Source organism: Pollachius pollachius, assembly GCF_949987615.1.
Source record: "Pollachius pollachius genome assembly, chromosome: 17".
Classification (NCBI taxonomy): Eukaryota; Metazoa; Chordata; class Actinopteri; order Gadiformes; family Gadidae; genus Pollachius; species Pollachius pollachius.
In genome coordinates, this window is record NC_136950.1 from 11,764,893 (window position 1) to 11,784,249 (window position 19,357).

At 46.1% G+C, this 19,357-nt stretch overlaps 2 protein-coding genes across 2 annotated transcripts; one reads left to right on the forward strand and one right to left on the reverse strand.

Moving 5' to 3' along the window:
* Window positions 1–783: 783 nt before the first annotated feature.
* Window positions 784–11,523, reverse strand: mtpap (mitochondrial poly(A) polymerase; the record flags this gene model as incomplete). The annotated part of the gene is made up of 9 exons (XM_079754386.1): window positions 784–2,099; window positions 4,133–4,206; window positions 4,311–4,403; window positions 6,147–6,373; window positions 8,513–8,724; window positions 9,958–10,182; window positions 10,437–10,670; window positions 10,813–10,979; window positions 11,376–11,523. 9 exons carry the CDS (start codon window positions 11,521–11,523, stop codon window positions 1,782–1,784), a joined length of 1,698 nt encoding a protein of 565 aa, XP_079610512.1. The 3' UTR covers window positions 784–1,781.
* Window positions 11,524–11,916: 393 nt separating this feature from the next.
* Window positions 11,917–18,684, forward strand: map3k8 (mitogen-activated protein kinase kinase kinase 8). The gene is made up of 8 exons (XM_079755031.1): window positions 11,917–12,053; window positions 12,542–12,946; window positions 13,100–13,270; window positions 13,987–14,248; window positions 15,310–15,416; window positions 16,168–16,320; window positions 17,255–17,501; window positions 18,015–18,684. The coding sequence occupies exons 1-8, from the start codon at window positions 12,021–12,023 to the stop codon at window positions 18,134–18,136; spliced, it is 1,500 nt and encodes a 499-aa protein (XP_079611157.1). The 5' UTR covers window positions 11,917–12,020; the 3' UTR covers window positions 18,137–18,684.
* The last annotated feature ends 673 nt before the right edge of the window (window positions 18,685–19,357 follow it).

Here is a 19,357-nt window from a genome sequence, read left to right on the forward strand (position 1 = left end):
GCGCTGACACCAAGATACTCCCTCTTAAACAATCAATGTTTGTGTATATATTTTTTGGGAAGGCCTCCGCACTATGTTCGACAGCCATGTTTTGTAGAAATCCACAGCAGGTGTCGATTTCCCCATAACGCCGGATTTCATAACCGTTTGGCTGAGCCATTGGACCGCAACGGCAATAAACTATTTTTTTCTTTTTATAAAACTATCATGGAAACAAACAAGGCACCCGGTTCTGAACAGCACACTTCAGAGTACAGAGAAGCAGATGAATATGAAGATTGGGTGAGGAATGTTGGCTCTTTGCGCGAGGAACACACACATGGGAGTTCAAAGACAAAGCGGTGTGGGTGTTTTTGTAGGATACTGATGGAAGTGCTCTCCCTCTCTGTCCCACTTCAGGCCCCCAGGGCAGATGGGAAGAGGTGAAGTCTTTTAAAGACTATTCTACTACCCCTCCCTTCTCCTCCTCTGACCCCTGAGTGGAAAAACAGCTGCGGGCGACACTCTCCATCCCAAAACACACACACACACACACACACACACACACACACACACACACACACACACACACACACACACACACACACACACAAAACACAGGCGTTTGTGACAGAGGTGTAACAGTAGGGGGTGATCACCGGTGTATCTCATGACACAATTTATGGACCCTGGCACGTCTGGAGAGCCATAATTACCTTAAACAGCGACACCTGTTTTCACCCATACCATTATAGCTCTGTGATAAAGGACCATTAGGCCAGTTTGTGGATACATCGACCCACATACTGTCAGTCACTCACAGATAGTGCAACTGGACTGAGAACTCCCAGGCTAACCGGCCCGGTCTATCAAACTGATGGCTGATGGCCGATGCATTCCTTGGGCCGCGGGCAGAGGCGTCGTGTCCCGGCTCACTGACGTGTCGCCGTCTCGGAGCCAGACAGGGGACCGAAATAGAACAAGTATTTTTCTATTTTTTATTTTCCACTTACTCGACAACGTCGGCTTAACCAGTAGCGTTCTGAAGGAGGGAGGTCAGCGCTTTCTGCAGACTGCACTCCACTCCGCCACAGCCCTAGTGGCTCACTGTGTTCCTTGGGATTGAGTGACCGGCTAAACGGGCTCTGAACTCCCATACAACACTTGAGTAATGCGTGCCAGCCGTGCTACGTCATGGTAGACGGCTGCAAACCGTAATCCAGATGTAGCCCGAGACTAAACCGACGTGTTGCTTTCCCCTCACGCCAATGTTGTGTAATCGAACAACAAAATAAATCTTTCTAACAAACCTTTTTTTTTTTGAGATGCTCGGGCAAGAGGGAGTTTGAAATGGGATCCACCACGATAAAACCACTACGTGACAACAAATACACACAATCATGATTGTATTTGTGCAAAAGATCCAGATTGGGTGGCTGCCATAATATCTCTGTACACAAAGTTACAGACAAACAAGATAAACACAACAAGAGGCGTATTCTTTGCTCTATAATAAGCAAATAGTTTCCTCGGTCCGGAGTGAGGCTTAAACAGAGGGGGGCTTCGGTTATGTGTGAAACATCCCTCCCCATGCCTGGAACTATGCATGCATGCCCAAACAGGGCACTGCCACCCCCTCTGGTGTTCACATGTGAAACTGCAGCCCATTCAAAACCATACATCCCAGTGTCAGTGGTGTTGAATGATCACGTATCGAGGGACAACAGCCTCTCCCCACCTCCTCCTCGAAGCACGGGGACAGGAAAGGTCTCTGGAAGAAGTCCTCCCACGCACGCCGGCCTCTACATCTTGTTCTTCAGCGACTCCAACAGGCTCTTGATCCTCTCGCTGGCCGGCTCCCGCTTCCTCTTCTTGCGACCTTTGATCCCCGGGGTCCCGGCGGCGGGGACGAGGAGCGCCGCCAGCCCCCACGGCGAAGGGGCGTGGCCGGTGCCTCGCGTCAGCGTGCCGCTCTGCTCCAGCTGCCAGGCGCCCTCCTGGCACAGCGCCACAAAGCGCTCCAGCTGGGCGTTGTTAACGTTCTTGCTGACGTTGAGCGACACCTCGAAGGGGTTCTGGATGTGCAGGGGCACCACCTCAGGTTTGGTCTGCTCCTTGCCCTGGAGACAAGGAGGGGGGGGAGGGGGGTAACCGTTAGCAACACGCACGGAGGCAAACGCGCGTGAAAGGGACGTGGCGGGGACGTCTGAACAGAAAGTGCAAAGAAGAAATCAATCAGACCCTAGTTTGACCTCAACAGTATACGTTCAGTAGAGCGTCTAGAGCAGTGGTTTGAGGCGGTAAAACATTTACATTAATTCCACATTTTTCATTTCCAAGGCATTTTAAGTATTGACATGAATTACATATTCCCCGTTCACAGACGTTTCAAACGGCCCAGATGGATTTCTTTCAAATCTGACATGCTGGACACAGCTGATGGCTGAGGCATGCATCAGATCTTGATCACAGGGAAATATTCTGCATGATCAATGTCTGCAGACCCTCCGAATGTCTCCTTTATGCATGGTCACCACGTGCTACCCCTGTCCATCCTTCTGATTGGTCATGCCGTCAGGACTTTTGCAGTGAGATCTGGGGCACCTATGCCAGTAAAGTACATTACACCCCAGGCTAACAGATGGGAAAGAGTTTTTGTGCACACTCACACGCATACATACACAAGCGGGCGCAGGCGCTCCCTCTCACACACTCACAGAAAACAGGCGCTCTCTCACACACACACACACACAAGCACTCTCTCACACATGAGCACTCTCTCAAGACACATAAGCGCTCTCTAACACACACACAAAAGCGTTGTTTCACACAGGCACCCGCGCACACACACACACAAGCGCTCTCTCACACACACACACACTTAGGAGGAGCAAGCCTGCAGGTCAGCACAGCAATCAGAGGCAGTAACTCATGTCTTATGTAACATTCCTCTCAAGATAAAATATAAAAACGCTTGCGTCTCAGAAAAATAATAATTCAGTAAAGGTTGACACAGGGAATACAAGAATAAAAATGACATAAAAGCATGAATACCATTTGATATTGGATTAAAAACACATTTGAAGATATTAACAGCATTATTGCTACAAATCCGAATGTTGAATTGAAACTACGGGCTCCTTGGGATGGGATACCTGTAATACCTAAAGCCTGCTTAAACCCAGGCATGAAATGAGATGGATGGATTACAAGGGGAGAGGATGTCGCTGCACTGGGTGTTATAAGACTGCATCATAAAGCCATCGCTCAGAGGCAGACAGGAGAATTGTAGCACCGTTTAGCAGATTTATGGCCCTTTTCTTCACCGCTGGGAGCCTAGGGTCACGGCCAGAGTCCACCTGACCTGCAGGCTTCCTCTTCAACCCTGGACTGGTTATACAGTTTCATACATTCTCTCTCTCTCTTGCTCTCACTCACTCACTCACGCTCCCTCTCTCCCTCATGCTTATGCTCCCTCTCTCTCTCTCGCATTCTCTCTCTCTCAAATTCTCTCTCTCTACCTCCCTCTCCCTCTCTCCCTCATGCCCCCTCCATCCCTCGCCCTCTCTCTCCATCTCTCGCTCTGTATACAAGCGTGTGTGTGAAAATACAATGCAAATCCAATCCATGGAAGGTTCTCGATCAACAAGTAGCCTCCCTTCGACTCCGTCAGTTTGTCATCGTCATCCAAGCAAAGACCTTCCAGGAGTGATGGTGGGACACTGGGGCGCCAGGGCCTGCCAGGATCCATCAGCCGTGACAGGCCAAACGCTGTGGTCCGGCTGGGTAGACGTCATTCACCACAACACTGCTGTTATCAACTGCAGATCTGCTTGGCTGGAGACCCGGCCAATGGCGGGGGATGGGGGGGGGGGAAGGTAGGGAAACCCAATCGACTCTCCGGATGGGAATTCTCACAGTCTTGGAGTGACAACTTGTGCTGTAGCCACTGAGACCTCCGTAGACACAAGGCTACCGGAGCTGATGCAGAAACGGCCTCTTGCCCGTTGGCCTCTTGCCCGTTATCCCCCCCCCCCCCCCCCCCAGCCCGGCTTGAAACTCCTCTATCGGATAAGACAGCCAGCCATGTGTGCACGACACCCGAACCACATCAATAAGTCCCCTTGAATGACAATCTTCAAAAAGATCTTACCTTTCGGATATTGATGGACTTCCTGGCAAACGGAAACGTGCTGTAGAAGTGAAAGAACCCACACAAAAGTTGCTCTGGAAAAAAAAAGACGAAGAAAAAAGTGTGTTATTGTGCACGACACACAAAAAGTGAACCTGGATGTGGCAGGGAAAGCACCGCTGTGCCAACAGCGTCTCACCCAGCGTCTCTGTGTTGTCCTGGGGCTGGATCTTGCTGAGGTCGCTGACAAACGTGCAGTCGTTGCCCTCAATCACGCTCTTGTCCGCAGGGCCTTGTGGGGAACAATGAGACCGGTGGGGGGGGGGGAGGAATGGGAAGGTAAATGACTGCCTGTTACACGGCGGCTGCGTTCCCCATAAACAAGATGCAGACAGATGGTGTCAACTCAACCGTGGAGGGAACATGGGGACCGGGGAGGGAGGGAGGGAGAGAGGGAGTAAGACATGAGAAAAAAATGAAAGTGATGAGGAGAAAAAAGATGACTGGTTTTTGTCATTTATTGGGGGCGCCGTCTGGGGTTGTACATCAAAGCCCTGCATTGCGTCCCGTCTCTTTGCACCCCCCCCCCCCCCCCGACATGGTGGGTTAACACGGGATTGTTTAACCAAAAAAAAAGTGCTTGGTCATGAGGTGGGCCTTTGTGCACGTGCCTTTATGAGTGGTCCCTCTGCGCGGGGGGGCTTTTTATTGTGTCGTAAGTGCCGGGTGTGCTGGGGTCTGCTCCGAGGCTGGGGATGGGGGGGTGAGGAGGAGATGGGGGGGGGGGGGGGGGGGGGGGGGGGGGGGGGGGGATGGGGTGCGTGTGTGTGGGGCTGCAGGAGATAGGATGAATTGCTTTTGGAAAGGCAATTATCAGGTGGCCAAGGTGACACAGTGGGTGAGAGTGAGAGAGAGAGCGAGAGAGGGAGAGCGAGAGCAAGCGAGGGAGCTTCAGAGTGCGGGGAACCTAATAAAGGCAGTGCCGACTCAACAGAGGCACCTGTCCCAAGAAACAATTACCGCAACGCAAACCCTGTTAATTACAATGTGTTTTCTCCTTTTTTTCCTTTTAAAACATAAATAGCAGGCACGGCAACGAGGGGCTTCAAGGCCCAAACTCCCTTGAGGAATTATGAATGGACCCCGCACATGACCTTGCCCATTCAACATCCCATCTCGCTGGTCATTGGCCGTTTATTGCTGTTGCAACCATTCCAATGAACAGTCACTCCAGGGCACACAGTAAATGAAGTATCCGAGCGCTGCCGTAGCCCTAACCTCAGCTAAAGATTTAAAGGTTGCCATTTGGGAGAATTATGAGTGTGGAGCCAATTTTAGACAAGAGTCATAAATATATACATAACAATGAGCAGGCATTATATATTTTGCGAGAGTTTCCCCAGTAATGAAACATCTCTTTGGGCATTAAGCCCGAATTTATTATGTGCTTGCATGTCCCAATGACACTTAAAATTGAAATTGCTTGAGGATAGGTCTGACTTTAACATACGAGTCTTATGAGTGGTGCCGGGCGATGTGACATTAAAACAGTTATTGCAGTGTTTTTTTTAACAATCTAAATATGATGGGGACAGACAAGATGCAAACTTAACTACTTGTTAATCGGTTGGCTTCATTGTCCGTTCTTTTAAGATATAAAAATGGGAATGAAGACCTTTTTGGACAGATTCCCTACATTCATATAAAAACCAAATGAATTAATTAGCATTATTTCATGAAATATATTCCATTAAGTCATTTCTTTTAAGCAAAACTTTCTTTTTCTTTCTTTAAACCTATTTGTTTTTAACAAAACTACTTATCTTGTTTTTATTTCCTCTCCCCAAAATGCGACCGTTTTTGTTTCTCTTTGTTGTTTTTTTACCCGTAGCCCTTAGAGATCTTCGGATGAAAAGGGCACTATAAATAAAATGTATTATTACTATCAATACCAGATAAAAAACAACAACATCCAAAACCGTTCAAAGCCGTTCGCCGCGGTAGCGGCGGCGGCGGCGGCGGCTAGCGTCCCTACCTGCCAGGCTGCGGAGGTGGTCCAGGGTGGGGATGAGGGGCGTGGCTCTGCGCTGCAGGTAGAACAGCACCATGACGGTGAGGGAGAAGTTGCTGATCCAGGCGCCGGGGATGCTGCTGGTGACGCTGTGCACCCGGGCCCAGCAGCGCACGGCAAACACCAGGCCGCGCACCCGCCCGTCCAGGCAGCCGTACAGGTACAGCAGCTCAGAGGTCTTCATCGCCACCCTGTGGGAGCAAGACGGAACGACACGCGGGTGTTTTAGTAGGACGTCAAACAGGTTTGCTGGGCGTGCTGGTGTGCTGGAGGTGGGAGCTGGATGTGATGTCTGTGTTCTGAGGGTCCGTACGCTAGGGTTTCACTGCCCTTTTTAAAGGGTTCGGCGTTTAGGGTGTTTGACCACATTTGGGCCAGAAGAGCCCTTTGGGATTTGAATGAAGTGCTTGTTTCGGTACATGGCGTGGCATGCACCATGCAGTGAACTGAGTACTGAGTCGGGAGAGTGAAAATGGTTTAACTGGTTTGTAAAGATGCAGCCAAGCGTCATGTGGTGAACCGTGGTAGGGAATGTCTCCCGTGGCACAGCAGGTATACGTCAGTGTTTGGCATGTTTTTCCCTGGGCCAACCGACCAGAGGCTCAGATTGGCAACATGCTGTTCGGCCCCGTTTTCTGAACACATTTAAAAGATGCCCAGTTTGTAAGCAAACTCTCTGAAAAAAGCCTTTACTCCCAGTAAAAAAATAATGTGGCCCTTGCTGAAAAGATACTGTAACATATAATTTATTGAAGAACAGCTTTTCATTAGCTTTTCCCCTCCCCTTTCTCATCCACTCCTCTGCTTAACAACACAGGGAATTTACCTCTTTGTGTATTTAAACAGAAAATCGATTTCCTACTAATTATTTGTGTAGATAAAAAGAAAACAAACATTCCCTGCGCCTTAAATGTCTGTTTGGCCTGATGCTGAGAGGAGGAACTAGAATATAAATGCCATGACATGGCCCAAAGGTCAGTGAAACTATGACAAACAAGATAAAGAGAGAGGGAACACCATTCAGCAGCAGAGCGAGGCCCTACGTGGCTCTGGTGGAAACTAACAGCGGGGGACTATCAGCCGTCGCTCAATCGATCTGACCTGGAGGTCAGAATAAGCCTCATTCCCCTGCTTCTGCAACTGATATGCTTCGCTTTGAGGAGAAAAAAAACAACAACAGTGGGTGGCTTAGCCACTTCCTCCCCGAGTCTTTTTCTAAACGTTAGCAGGTGTACGTGACTACGTGCTCTCGTGGCCGCGCACGGACAGGCGCGCAGGGAACACACTTTTATGACGGGCCGGATAAGGGAAGTGAAACGCAAACAAAACCCGGTGTCCTGTCTCCTCCTCCCCTGCTGAGTCTCGCTGAGCGAAAGCTTGCAAAGCACTTCCTGCCCACTGCGGTCTCTGTTTCAGGGTAATTGCACCACTACTGTGGTAGCAGGTCAACACAAAACTTGCACATTTCGGTGCCAGCTCACACTGCTCTTTGAGAAATTACCTTAATGTGGCTGTTGCATGCAAACGTTGTGTCATGGAAAGTAATCACGACAATAATAAATAAAATGTTATAACATCGCGTTTACCTACCTACCTTAAGTATTTTTATAAATGACCCTTGCAGCCAGAGATAGTTTCCTTCCATAACCTAATTAAAAGGTGTCACGTGAATTAACATTTGTATCACCACTAGTCATATCGTCGTCTTTATTGTTCGGTTTCCTTTATATTACAGGGATAAAACATGCAGGGATTTTTCAAATTGTAGTTCAGTCAGTCTTGCTATAGTCAGATTTCAGTGCTTCAGTAATATCCAACACATTTATGTAAAGCAGTTATTAGGACCTCACACACTTTCTTTGTCAGAATTGGGCCAGGGTAAGTGTAGTTCAGTAGAACACTGGTATAACAAGAATCTGGCAAGAAGGCTACTCCAACCTTATCACCAAACGTATTCATTTCATCATTTATTTGTATGTTGGCCCAATAAAAATAGTCATCCCTCATTTCAAAGAAAGTCACTAAAAAAAAAAATACAAGTAACCTAAAATATATTGTGAAGAATATTTTTATGGCATCTACATACACTGCCTGTTCGCTTCCTGACACCTTCAGACTAAATGCCCCCCCTACTTTATTGTAACTTAGCCTAACCCGCCATATCAAATCCATGACTGTTTCCACAATAGTCCCTTCTCTCAATCTTTGTTTTGTCAGCACAAACTCTGATAATGCTTGGCATGTCCCAACAAGGTGAACGTTCCGTTCGTCAGAACACGTGGCGGGGTTCGTAGCGTGCACGTGTCAATGTGCAGGTTTTAACGGCATACCTGTTGTTGGCTGTGAGGTCACACTGAAAGTTGGAGGGCTGGTGGGAAAAGCGGACCAGGGGGCACCGGGCGTTCAGGATCTTCTGCACCCCCACGCAGCCGGGCCCGAAGCGGTCCACGCACTCCCCGACCACGGAGAGAATGCTCTGGGTGACGGCCCGCTCGGAGTTAGACCTCTTCATCTGGTATTCCAGCACCAGGCCTGCCTTTGGCTGAGCAAAGAGAATACATAGCTTTAGGTTCTGTTCTGGGGTGCAAGAATGGGTCTAAATGAAGGATTACAAATGGATTTCTTCTTGCAGCATATAAACAGCCCCCCCCCCCAGCCCACAGACAGTTTTATGTAATTACTTCAATGGAAATTGATGAGCATAACTAACGACTGACAAGATTCAAATCCTAATCAACATTGCTGCTTAGTGATTCGATAACCGTCACCAAATATAAACTTCAAAGTTTACACATGCACATGCCAAAATACACATGCAATTTGGTAGACGTCAACAAATAACTCCAAATCACAGTTCTCAATAAACTAAAGCTAACAACTCTTTCCCACCAAAGCACTACTATACATGGTGTTGAGTCAAGACGCGTTATTTGACCCAGATTTCAACCGGTTCAACCTAAGGTCTCCTGTGGCTCAGCATCACGGGTTGAAGTACGTCGATTGGGTTCAAAGAATTTCGTTGATTACGAGCAAGGGTCTACAAAGACACCCCATGACCGTTATTCCCGTTTCCAATCCAGGTGACCAACGCCTCTTTCTTTCAGTAAATATATCTTCAAAATGATGTAATACAAGTAATACAACTCCTCTCCTGTCCACCATTTTGTGTACTAAAAAGGTATAGCTCAAGTTTTTCTGCAGTCATTATTGTCTCAACTTGGGTTAATGATGGGCAATGGAATGTCAAGGTGATCGAGTGTCTGTGGCAACAGTATCATCAAAATGTGCTGGTATAGCAAATGAGAATGGTAAATGGGCTGCATTTATAGAGCGCTTTCCTAACCAGTGGCCACTTAAAGTGCTTGCCTATCATTCGCTCTGCCTCTTGAGCCACACATCCATCCTTGTTTTCATTCTTTCTCACTTTTTTTCCACAAAAAATTTGCAGTTTCTACGGAAAAACATAATATAGTTGGAAAGGTGTGAAGACATGAAAAATAGGATGAATGCAAAATATCTCATTGTACACATCTCCCAAAGATGGGACAGTTAGCAAGCACAAGGCGAAACACAAACTCAGCTCTAGAAACTTCAGTACTGCCCCACAGTACTCACTTTGAAAAGCAGGGTTAGAAACAGAGTTTCTCCTCTATCCAAAGCAGCGACGCTTTACCACATAGCATTAGTTGTTCCCACTAAAGAGGCTAGCTAGTTCAATGACAGGCCTATCAACAACGGTCAGAATATAATAGAATTAGATTTTTGGGAGTAGTACCATTGGAACGTTCCTCCCACTGATACCGTCCAGGTCCAAGAACATGTCCAGGTCACAGCCAAGCTTCCCAAAACCGTTCACAGATGAACCAAAGGGCCTGACGTTGCATTCTGGGAAATAGGCAACGGCAATGTCCTTCAGCAGGGAGCAGACCAGGAAGCGCAGGCGTGTGTTCTCCTCCGTGACCTGGTAGGCTTTCATGAGAGACGTTACCTGGTGGTCTATCTGAGAAGGAAATAATAATGGACAACAACATTTACTTACACAATCATTAAGTATTTTAAGCATATATATATATAGGGTTAGGGTTAGACAATATATAAACAATATATAAACAGTAAAGCCACTACTGACAAGTACTAGGACATATTAAAGGCAAAACTAGACGGTAAGACTAGAGACCATCTACTACTGTTGCCTTGTAATAAAACTATTTGCAACATGTGAAGCATTAGAATCGCATCTTTGGTGAAACTTACACTCTCTTCTTTGGACAGTCTCTGGATGAGCTCGGTGAGAGGTATGGTGGCCTGTGGTTTGCACTTTGGGCCAGTCTGACTGTTTGGCACAACTGCAGCCCCTAAGCTCCTCAGTGACAACAGTCTGGACTTGAAAGGCACCACTGATTCATTACTGACCACAGGGAGGTTAACCGCTTCATGTAAAGAGGCGATGCTTTCCTGATTGGCAAACTCCACCACTGCATATGTGCCCTGCAGATTCAAAACAGTGTTTTTAATTGATCAATGTATGCTTTTTAACTGGGATAATGCAGATTGTGGAGTGCAGTTCCGTCATTGTAATGGAAATGATATAAGACAAAACATTGTATATTGAATTAACTTTATTACTTACATAGCTTTCATAAAAGAAACTGCTCTTGATGTCCCCGTGTATTGATAAATAATTGAGAAACTTTTTCTCATTTGTCTTGGAATGACAGCTGATGAGGACAGATCTTTCAGCCTGTTCTTGTCTCTCTAGCTGAACAGCATCAAATCCCTTCCATCCTTCCTGTTCACCTGGACACAATAAAACGTAACTCAGTGCCGCCGAGTCCGTGCATTGGTCTGGAAATAGTTGCCCCATCTCAACTCTTCGACTTGATATTGAGTTATAAATAATACATTTAACCTTGACAGCTGATCAAAATAAGTTAGGTTGTACACCATGAGTAACAGCTAGTCTAATGTGACGTAATTTCAAATCAAGCAACTGAACTGATTTGTAGACGTAAGGTTATATTTAAATATCGCCAAACTGTTGTGTTTATTTATTGTGATGGTTACATAGTGTCACACAGTGGGTATTCAGCGAACATGGATCTCTGACTTTAGCCTGTCAGTGAAATGAATAGGCTTGCTAGCATGTAGCCTGGCAAGGATCTTGATGCTGACGAATATAGCTTAATCACCAACCGTTGTCTTCCTTCTTCAACACATTAGGCGGTGCAACCGCGTTGGTCACAATTCTTCTCTGTAAACACGTATCAATATTTTGAATACGCTTTAAAAGGCTGCCCGTTCCCCTCATAGGCAATCTGCACACCCTGAAGGAGGACGCCATTCTTGTTTAAAATAATGAAATGCGCATGCGCGTACGAGTATTCTACGGCCAGTACGTGAAGCCAAAATAGAAAATACGAGTTATATTAATATGAATACATCATAAGTTGTGACACCGTCAATTGTGACAACATGCGATGGTAATTGGGTCTTAATGCATTTATTGTTATATACTAGTATCATACCCGAGCAAACGAACAGTTTAATCCAGAAAGCCAAAACTCATTTTCGATTTAAGTTTGGTTTGGTTTTTTATCAGATATGAAAGCCAAGTGGAAAGTAAAAGTGAAACGTAACGTTACGTAAAGCCGTGGACGTAGGTTACATGGCGAATGGGATCTGTGGCTAGTAGAATTACACACCTACGCTTCACAGAACAGAACCTCCCCTGTTTACTTCCTCTGCGTCAGTCCTGCCTATATGTTTCCACAGTCGGAGCACTGTCCTACAGGGTGTAAGGGCAAAGCGCTATGACTTGTTGTAACACAGAGAGTGTCTATGCATGAGAGGAGCACAGTGACATCGACACAGGTATGACGGAATATTCGTCTGAACATATGTCCCACCATCTGTTTGCTTGTTTATCTGTCTGTCTTTCTCTCTTTCTGTTTATCTGTGGTGCCTGGATGTTGCAATATTTCTGCACAATTGGTCAAAAAAAATTAAGCATGCAGGTCGTCAAAGTCAGCATGATTTTTGTTTCATTGGTCATTTGTGTAACAACTTTCCAGGGGCTTCCCGGAATACTGTTAAAACTTCCTTGTTTGGAAAGAATAACCACCCACATCTCTCTCTCTCTCTCGCTTGCTCGCTCGCTCGCTCATCCTCTCTCTCTCACTCGCTCCCCCCCCCCCCTCTGTTTTGCTCACGATGACTCTCTTCCCCTTCTGTATAATCCTCCACTGACAGGCTTTGGTGTCAGTATGCATTTCTGCCCCGCTCTAGTGAGGTTGTCTCAGTCCAGAACAACAATCACATGTTAATCACATAACAAACCAACCTCCAATGTACCGACACAGGTCAAGGAGGTCAAGAAGATGGACTACAAATACGATGACGGAATAGAACTTCTACTCAATCACATGAACATTGAAGACATCATCGATGCGGTGGAGAGTCTCTATCAGATCGAGAGCAAGGTTGGAGTGGCCGAGGAGGCAAGCAAGGAAGGCTTGGGATTCCAAGAAGGAGATAACGAGGAGATGGATGACAGCGAGGAGGCAGGGGAGTCAGGGAGCGAGCCGGGGGCCCGCGGCGAGGGGGGAGTGGCGGAGGAGGAGAACGGGGAAGGTGTGGATGGAGGCGCCGGCGGAGTCAAGTACGGGAAAGCGACGGATCTGCTGGACTTCATCAACCTCGTCTCGGATATGGCCCTGGCCGAACGGCAGCACCTGCCGGAGGAGATGGGAGTCGTGCTCAACAAGGTGAGAGCCCGAATGCCATTGTTAAAACAGGTCCTAATTGTCCTTATATTATTGCTTGTTTCTCCTCCAATTCATTGTCAGATTTTTCTTGGTAATTTGTCTTTTACATGTAGTGTTTTTTTTTATTTTTGTTTTGTGTTTGCATGTTTACAGAAAGAGATGGCTGTTAAAAATGGCCGTTATCAGATCAATAGAGAGTTTGTCCTGTTTCCTTGGAAGTTGACTTACAAGAATCCCCGGACTGGCCTTGTGCCCAATGGCTCCTTTGGGAAAGTCCATCTGGCACAGGACACGAAGACCCGAAAAAGAATGGCATGCAAACTGGTGGGTCCTGCCAAGCAATGATCGGAATTCAGTTTCAGTGGAACTGGTCACCGAATGCTAATCAAACAGGCTTGTGTATAATGCCATTGTTACATGCCACACACTTAACCAATACACTGGCTGATGAAAGTGGTGCCAGAGAGAGATTTTTATCGTAATGTTAGAGAGGGGGAAGGTTTGAGTGTCACTTGCGAAAACATTTCAAGCAGTCAGGAAATGAGAGCACAGAGAGAATGTAAGACTCAGTATAACGCAGCTTCTCTTGACGTAGCTGGCAGCGCCAAGCTCTAGTGTTCCCGGTAATAACTCATGACTAATACACAACATATATTCGGCCAATTTAGGGGCTGTTTAAAAAAAACATTATTTTAATCCTTGTCCCAGTTCAAAGACTTTTGCAGAAAGTCTTTGAACTGATGATCCTTTTGTGTAAAAGGGAAGGTTAAACCGTGATTTCCTTTCGTCATGTAGGTTTGTCTCACTTGTTGCATATCATATTACCAATATGCATGCATTGAAGTTGCGATTGAACTGTCCTTTCGCTTAGTTATTCAGTCTCGTCTCCAGCTCTCTTCACACCACAATTAGAGACGTGACAACTGTATGCACATCTGAGAACAAATAATATGTGTGTGTGGGGGAGTCAAAATGGATTCCACGTTCACACCTCACCATCACCAACGTTCCTTCCCTCCATCCCCCTCCCCGGGCCATAGATTCCGCTGGAGAACTTCAGAGCGGCCGATGTGGAAATCCAGGCCAAGTTCCGCCACGAGAACATAGCGGAGCTGTACGGCGCCTTGCTCTGGGACCAGAAGCTCCACCTCTTCATGGAGGCGGGCGAGGGTGGCTCGGTGCTGGAGAAGGTGGACAGCTGCGGGCCCATGAGGGAGTTTGAGATCATCTGGGTGACCAGGCAGGCCCTCCGGGGGCTGGAGTACCTCCACGCCAACAAAGTCATCCACCACGACATCAAACGTAAGCCGCCACCACCCTAAAAATAATGAGCAAAAACACATGGCGGGTGGTTTCCCTTGAATGCCCTTATATAGTGATTCCTGTTCTGGGACGTCTGTTGCTTACACATTTCAAGAAATTGGCTGGCGCCATGTTTTGAAGTTTGAAGCTTCTTGGGCTAGGGTAGCAGATGAATCAGTCGACAACCTAACCACAGGCAAACAGACAAAAAAAGGCAGCGAAGAACAAAAAGATTAGTAACTGTGAGGCGTGACACTATTCCTGGTGTAAGTATGGGCAATAGACCCTTGCGGGGGAGGAACCTGAGGGTTCACAAGTATCTAGGTCACGACTAGTGACTGCCGCACAGATTCTTGGCACACGGGATGATAATTATGTGATGAGATATTGTGGCAGAATTATCTCAGCTAGTCCGTGTAAAGATCCCCATCATGGGATCAAAGCATTCCTTTCAAGGCTTCACTAAGCTATCCATGACCTTAAACCCGGGTTGGATGTCTGGAAATTCCAGCTTTGTGCTTGGTCGGTTCCCCCACAAGGAAGGGTTAAATGGAGGGAACTAAGAGTCAAGTGCAATGTTGTGCGAGAGCGACCATTTTGGATCTGTTCTGTGGTGTGGTGTGTCTGTGGGCGCCCGGCCCTTCCTGTCTAAAAAGTCAAGAGATGCAATTATTTTTGCATCCGCGGTGAAGCAATGAAAGTAACACTGCTGCCAGGAATCCTGACTACATATTTTCTTCCAAATCATACTTGAATGTCACAAGCTTGTTGTATTGAATGAGAAGGCATTTTGGGGTCTCACTGCCTGTGTTGGCTGAATCGTTGGTATATCGCAGAACTTGGTATCTAGTTATAAAGAAGTCGCTTAGAAAATGTAAATTCCAAATACTACACATGAGCTCAAACCTATAACAGACATTTGTTTTCTACCTATAACGGACATGTGGGTGTTTAGTTTTTCCAAACAAGGAAGTTTTAACAGTAATCCGGGAAGCCCCTGGAAAGTTGTTACGCAAATGTGTTTGTTGTTCTATAATGTTTTTATTCCTTTCTAATTAAAGCGAGCAACATAGTTCTGATGTCGGACAAGGCGGTGCTGGTGGACTTTGGCCTGACGGTGCAGATGACTGAGGAGACGTACACTCCCAGAGACCTGAGAGGAACCGAGGTGAGAAACACACTAACACACACACTAAACAAACAGACAGACACACACACACACAGACACACACAAAGACACACACACATACGCACACACACATACTTTCAAACGTTCACATCTTTTGGTTGGCAACATAGTTGGCACATTTTGATTTATATCACCGGGAAAGGGAATTACTTTGTCATGACTTCTGTGATTTACGAGAATACATTTGAGATTCGGTATTTCATATCTGCTTCAGTTGTCCTAGATAGTGAATTTCCAAGGTGCTTTTTCATGTCTCCCAGTGTACCTCCTGAGACTTCAAAATGGGCCTTTCTTACTAACTAGCCTAACTCTGTGCATACCCACACTGTGACACGCACGCACGCACACATACACACACACACTCACTCACTCACTCACTCACTCACTCACTCACTCACTCACGCACGCCTTGGCTGGGCTGGTGGAAACCCCCAGGGTAAACGGGAAAGAGAGAGATAGAAAGAGAGAGAGACTGCACGTCCAATATTGACAGAAGAGGCTGGGGTTTCCAGTGTTGGAGCACTACTGCTCTTTTGCACTTTAAAGAATAAACAAATCTTCAGGCCCTCTTTTGCTCACGAACAATTTGAAGAATCATCTACCTAATCTAGTCTACCTAATAAAACACATCAGTCGGAGTATCTTTCTTTTTCTTTGATCATTATCTTTTCACTTCTTTCAAGTACTTCAATAACCCACTCCACCCCCGCCCCTCCTCCACCTCTTCCAGATGTACATGAGCCCAGAGGTGGTGCTGTGTCGCGGTCACGACACCAAGATCGACATCTACAGCCTGGGCACCACCATCATACACATGCAGACCGGCAGCCCGCCCTGGGCCACCAGGTTCCCCCGCACGGCCTACCCCTCCTACCTTTACATTGTGAGTACACACGCCGGGCTGCTGCCTGCACACAACACCTGCAAACACCTGTGGCAGCCGATTCGTTAATTGACAGTTTTGTCAACTAAGGATAAGAGTCCCAATTGGGATTTTTACAGGGCAAGCCTGCCAAACAATTAATATTTCAACAACCAAAAATACTTGTTTATGTGCTGGAAGTGTGGCAGGTAATTTTGCCGTCTTTATTATTTATTTTTCTGTGATTTCCATTGACCAGTATTGACCTTTTGGTCACTCTAACTTGTACCCTTTACCATACATCTTCATTCAGCTTTTTATAGTAATATTATTTTAAGATTTCCCCTTTTCTTGTATGTATTTTCTGTATTTTTTTCCTTTTTCATTCATCAATCTAACAATAACAGCCAGGTACATTTTCCATGAGCGCATTTTTCCCCCTTCCAGCCGAGATTGGCAGGATAGATTGTGAGCTTGCAGCACACAGTGCCATTGCTTGTCACACAGCCTCACAACTTCCCGTTCTGCTTTGTGATTTCCATGACACGGGTCATTAATGTTAAGACATTCTATGTTTCTGCTTTATCGCTCTTATCTGAATTGCGATTGAAAGAGCAGCTCACTTCCACATGAAACCAACGTGTCTGTTTCCCCTCAAGCTGGTTCTGTTTAATTTTAAAAACGATAAACCGCGATACAGTATGCACATGCACCACATACAGACGTGACCGAGCATGGTTCCGTAGTGTCCTTTTGAGATTAAATAATATAATCAAATAAAATAGGATAATAAGCAATGCATTCTGGGAAAACTTATTTTCTTTGCTTGGAGGTTTTCCAGCCCTGATTGCTGTAGCTTCTCCAACTCGACCTTAACCACTGCCCTCCCCTCCCCTCTCCTGTCCTGAGTCGAGACCCTTCCTATAACACCACAAACCCCACCTCACCCCCCCAGATCCACAAGCTGGCTCCGCCCATGGAGGACCTGGCGGAGGACTGCAGCCCGGCCATGCGCTCCTTCCTAGGCCGTGCAATGGAGAGGAACCCCACCCTGCGCGCCTCGGCCCCGGAGCTGCTGACCCACGAGGCGCTGCACCCCCCCAGGGAGGACCAGCCCCGCTGCTGGAGCCTGGACTCGGCCATGGAGGAGGCCCACCAGCTCATGCACCGGCAGCACAGCCAGCACACCGACACCCCCCTGGGTGAGGGGACAATAGATGTGCAGATGAATGAATGGCAGAACAGAGGGATGGATGAATGGATAGGCTGTATATTTTTATGTATGTTATTTGAAAGGCCCCTCTGTGGACGGGCATTGGAAATTAACTATCTGCTATGAGGCTTTCTGCTGGTTTGTGCACAATCCACATGATTTGCAGCTGTCCCTGTCAAATAAACCCTAACTGACTAGCTAACAAGGGGAAGTGGGGGGTGGCGGTGAGGTTGGTGGTGGTGGTGGTGGTGGTGGTGGGTAGTGTGGGTGGAGGTGGGGGACAGTTGTGTGTGTTGAGTGTGGTGGGTGGATGGTGGATTCAAAGTGTTTGATGCCTCCGTGTCTCCTGGCTGGAAGCGTAACGACATTTTAACCTTAAAAGCTCCCCGTTTTTGGTCAAATGCATCCTCCCACCATGTGTTTAGCGATCAGCTTTATTTATGTATGGCGCCGCCTCTTTCCTTGTTTGTTTATTTCAACGTATTTCCTCCCCACCTCACAGGGTCATCTCTGTGCTCCGAGGGCTCCGGCCACATGAGGAGGAACGGCTCCCTCTACGGAGACCTGGGAGCCATGGCCGAGTACTACAAGATCGTAAAGGGGCCCCCTGCCGCAGATTATTAGCTAAGCCACGGAGGATCAATGCTGAGTCAACGCAACGGCTATCCGCTAATCACCATTAGCGCAAGCTAACCTGACTTCCCTATTTCACACCTGGGAGGGCGTCTACCAACGACTATGGTGAACTATGAGGAAGGCTGTCAAAGACAATGCATGGAATTGGACTATTGCAATGACATTGAATTGTTCTACATTAACTTTTAAGTCGAAGTACAACGGCAAAACAGATGTTGATAATATATGGTCGTTTTACAGTTTCCCTGTAGTGTCTTAATGATATGGCTGTATATGTAAATATGTTTTATAACAGTTCTCTCAGCTTAAGTAGCTTTTATTATTTAACCCTTTCATATTATGGTCTATGGCCCATCATGTTCATTCCTATGGAATGGTTTGAAGCTAAGATAGTATTTGCTATGCAAATTTGGATGTATTGGAATGTTGCCATTTTTGTACATCTTTTTAGATGAAACTAGTACTTACTTGGGGGCTTTTTACATAGAATGCACAGAGAATGTTTAATGTTGGATTCTACAAATATTCCTATTCAATAAATGAGCCATAAAAGATTGTGTTTGTGTCCAATGAAATTCACAGATAAATGCCATTTTCATGAAAATGTACCAAAAGCATTTGAACTGAAATCAGTTGTTTGATCACTATGAATTCCTCCTGGGAGACAGAACTGAGCTCTGATAATTATTTCCACTGTGGCTTATGGTGGAAACGTTTTTTTCACCAACATTTCACAAACTTCTCTATTTTGGGGGCTTTTTAGGGCAAAACAAACGTGTTTTTCCATAGCAGCAATATAGGAAAACAAAACAGACAATAATAATATGCAGGCTGGCTATTTAATTGAGAAATAATGATGTCCTGATACAAATATTTATGAGTGTATATATATATATATATATATATATATATATATATATATATATATATATATATATATATATATATATATATATATATATATATGCATATCGTTTTAAATTAGTACTGTCATATACCTATTCCTAATCCTCTTGCATTTATTGTATTGCGCATTTTGAAAGAATGTACAATTGTGTTCAGTCAATATAATCAATGAAAATATCCATAGCTGTGAGGAACGCCTAGCCCTCTAACTTTTGTCTCCGTCGCAAATTAAGTATGTCAAAGGCCATCGAGACTATCATTAGATCAATGTAGAAGTTCAGAGGGGAAACCTGACATTTATTT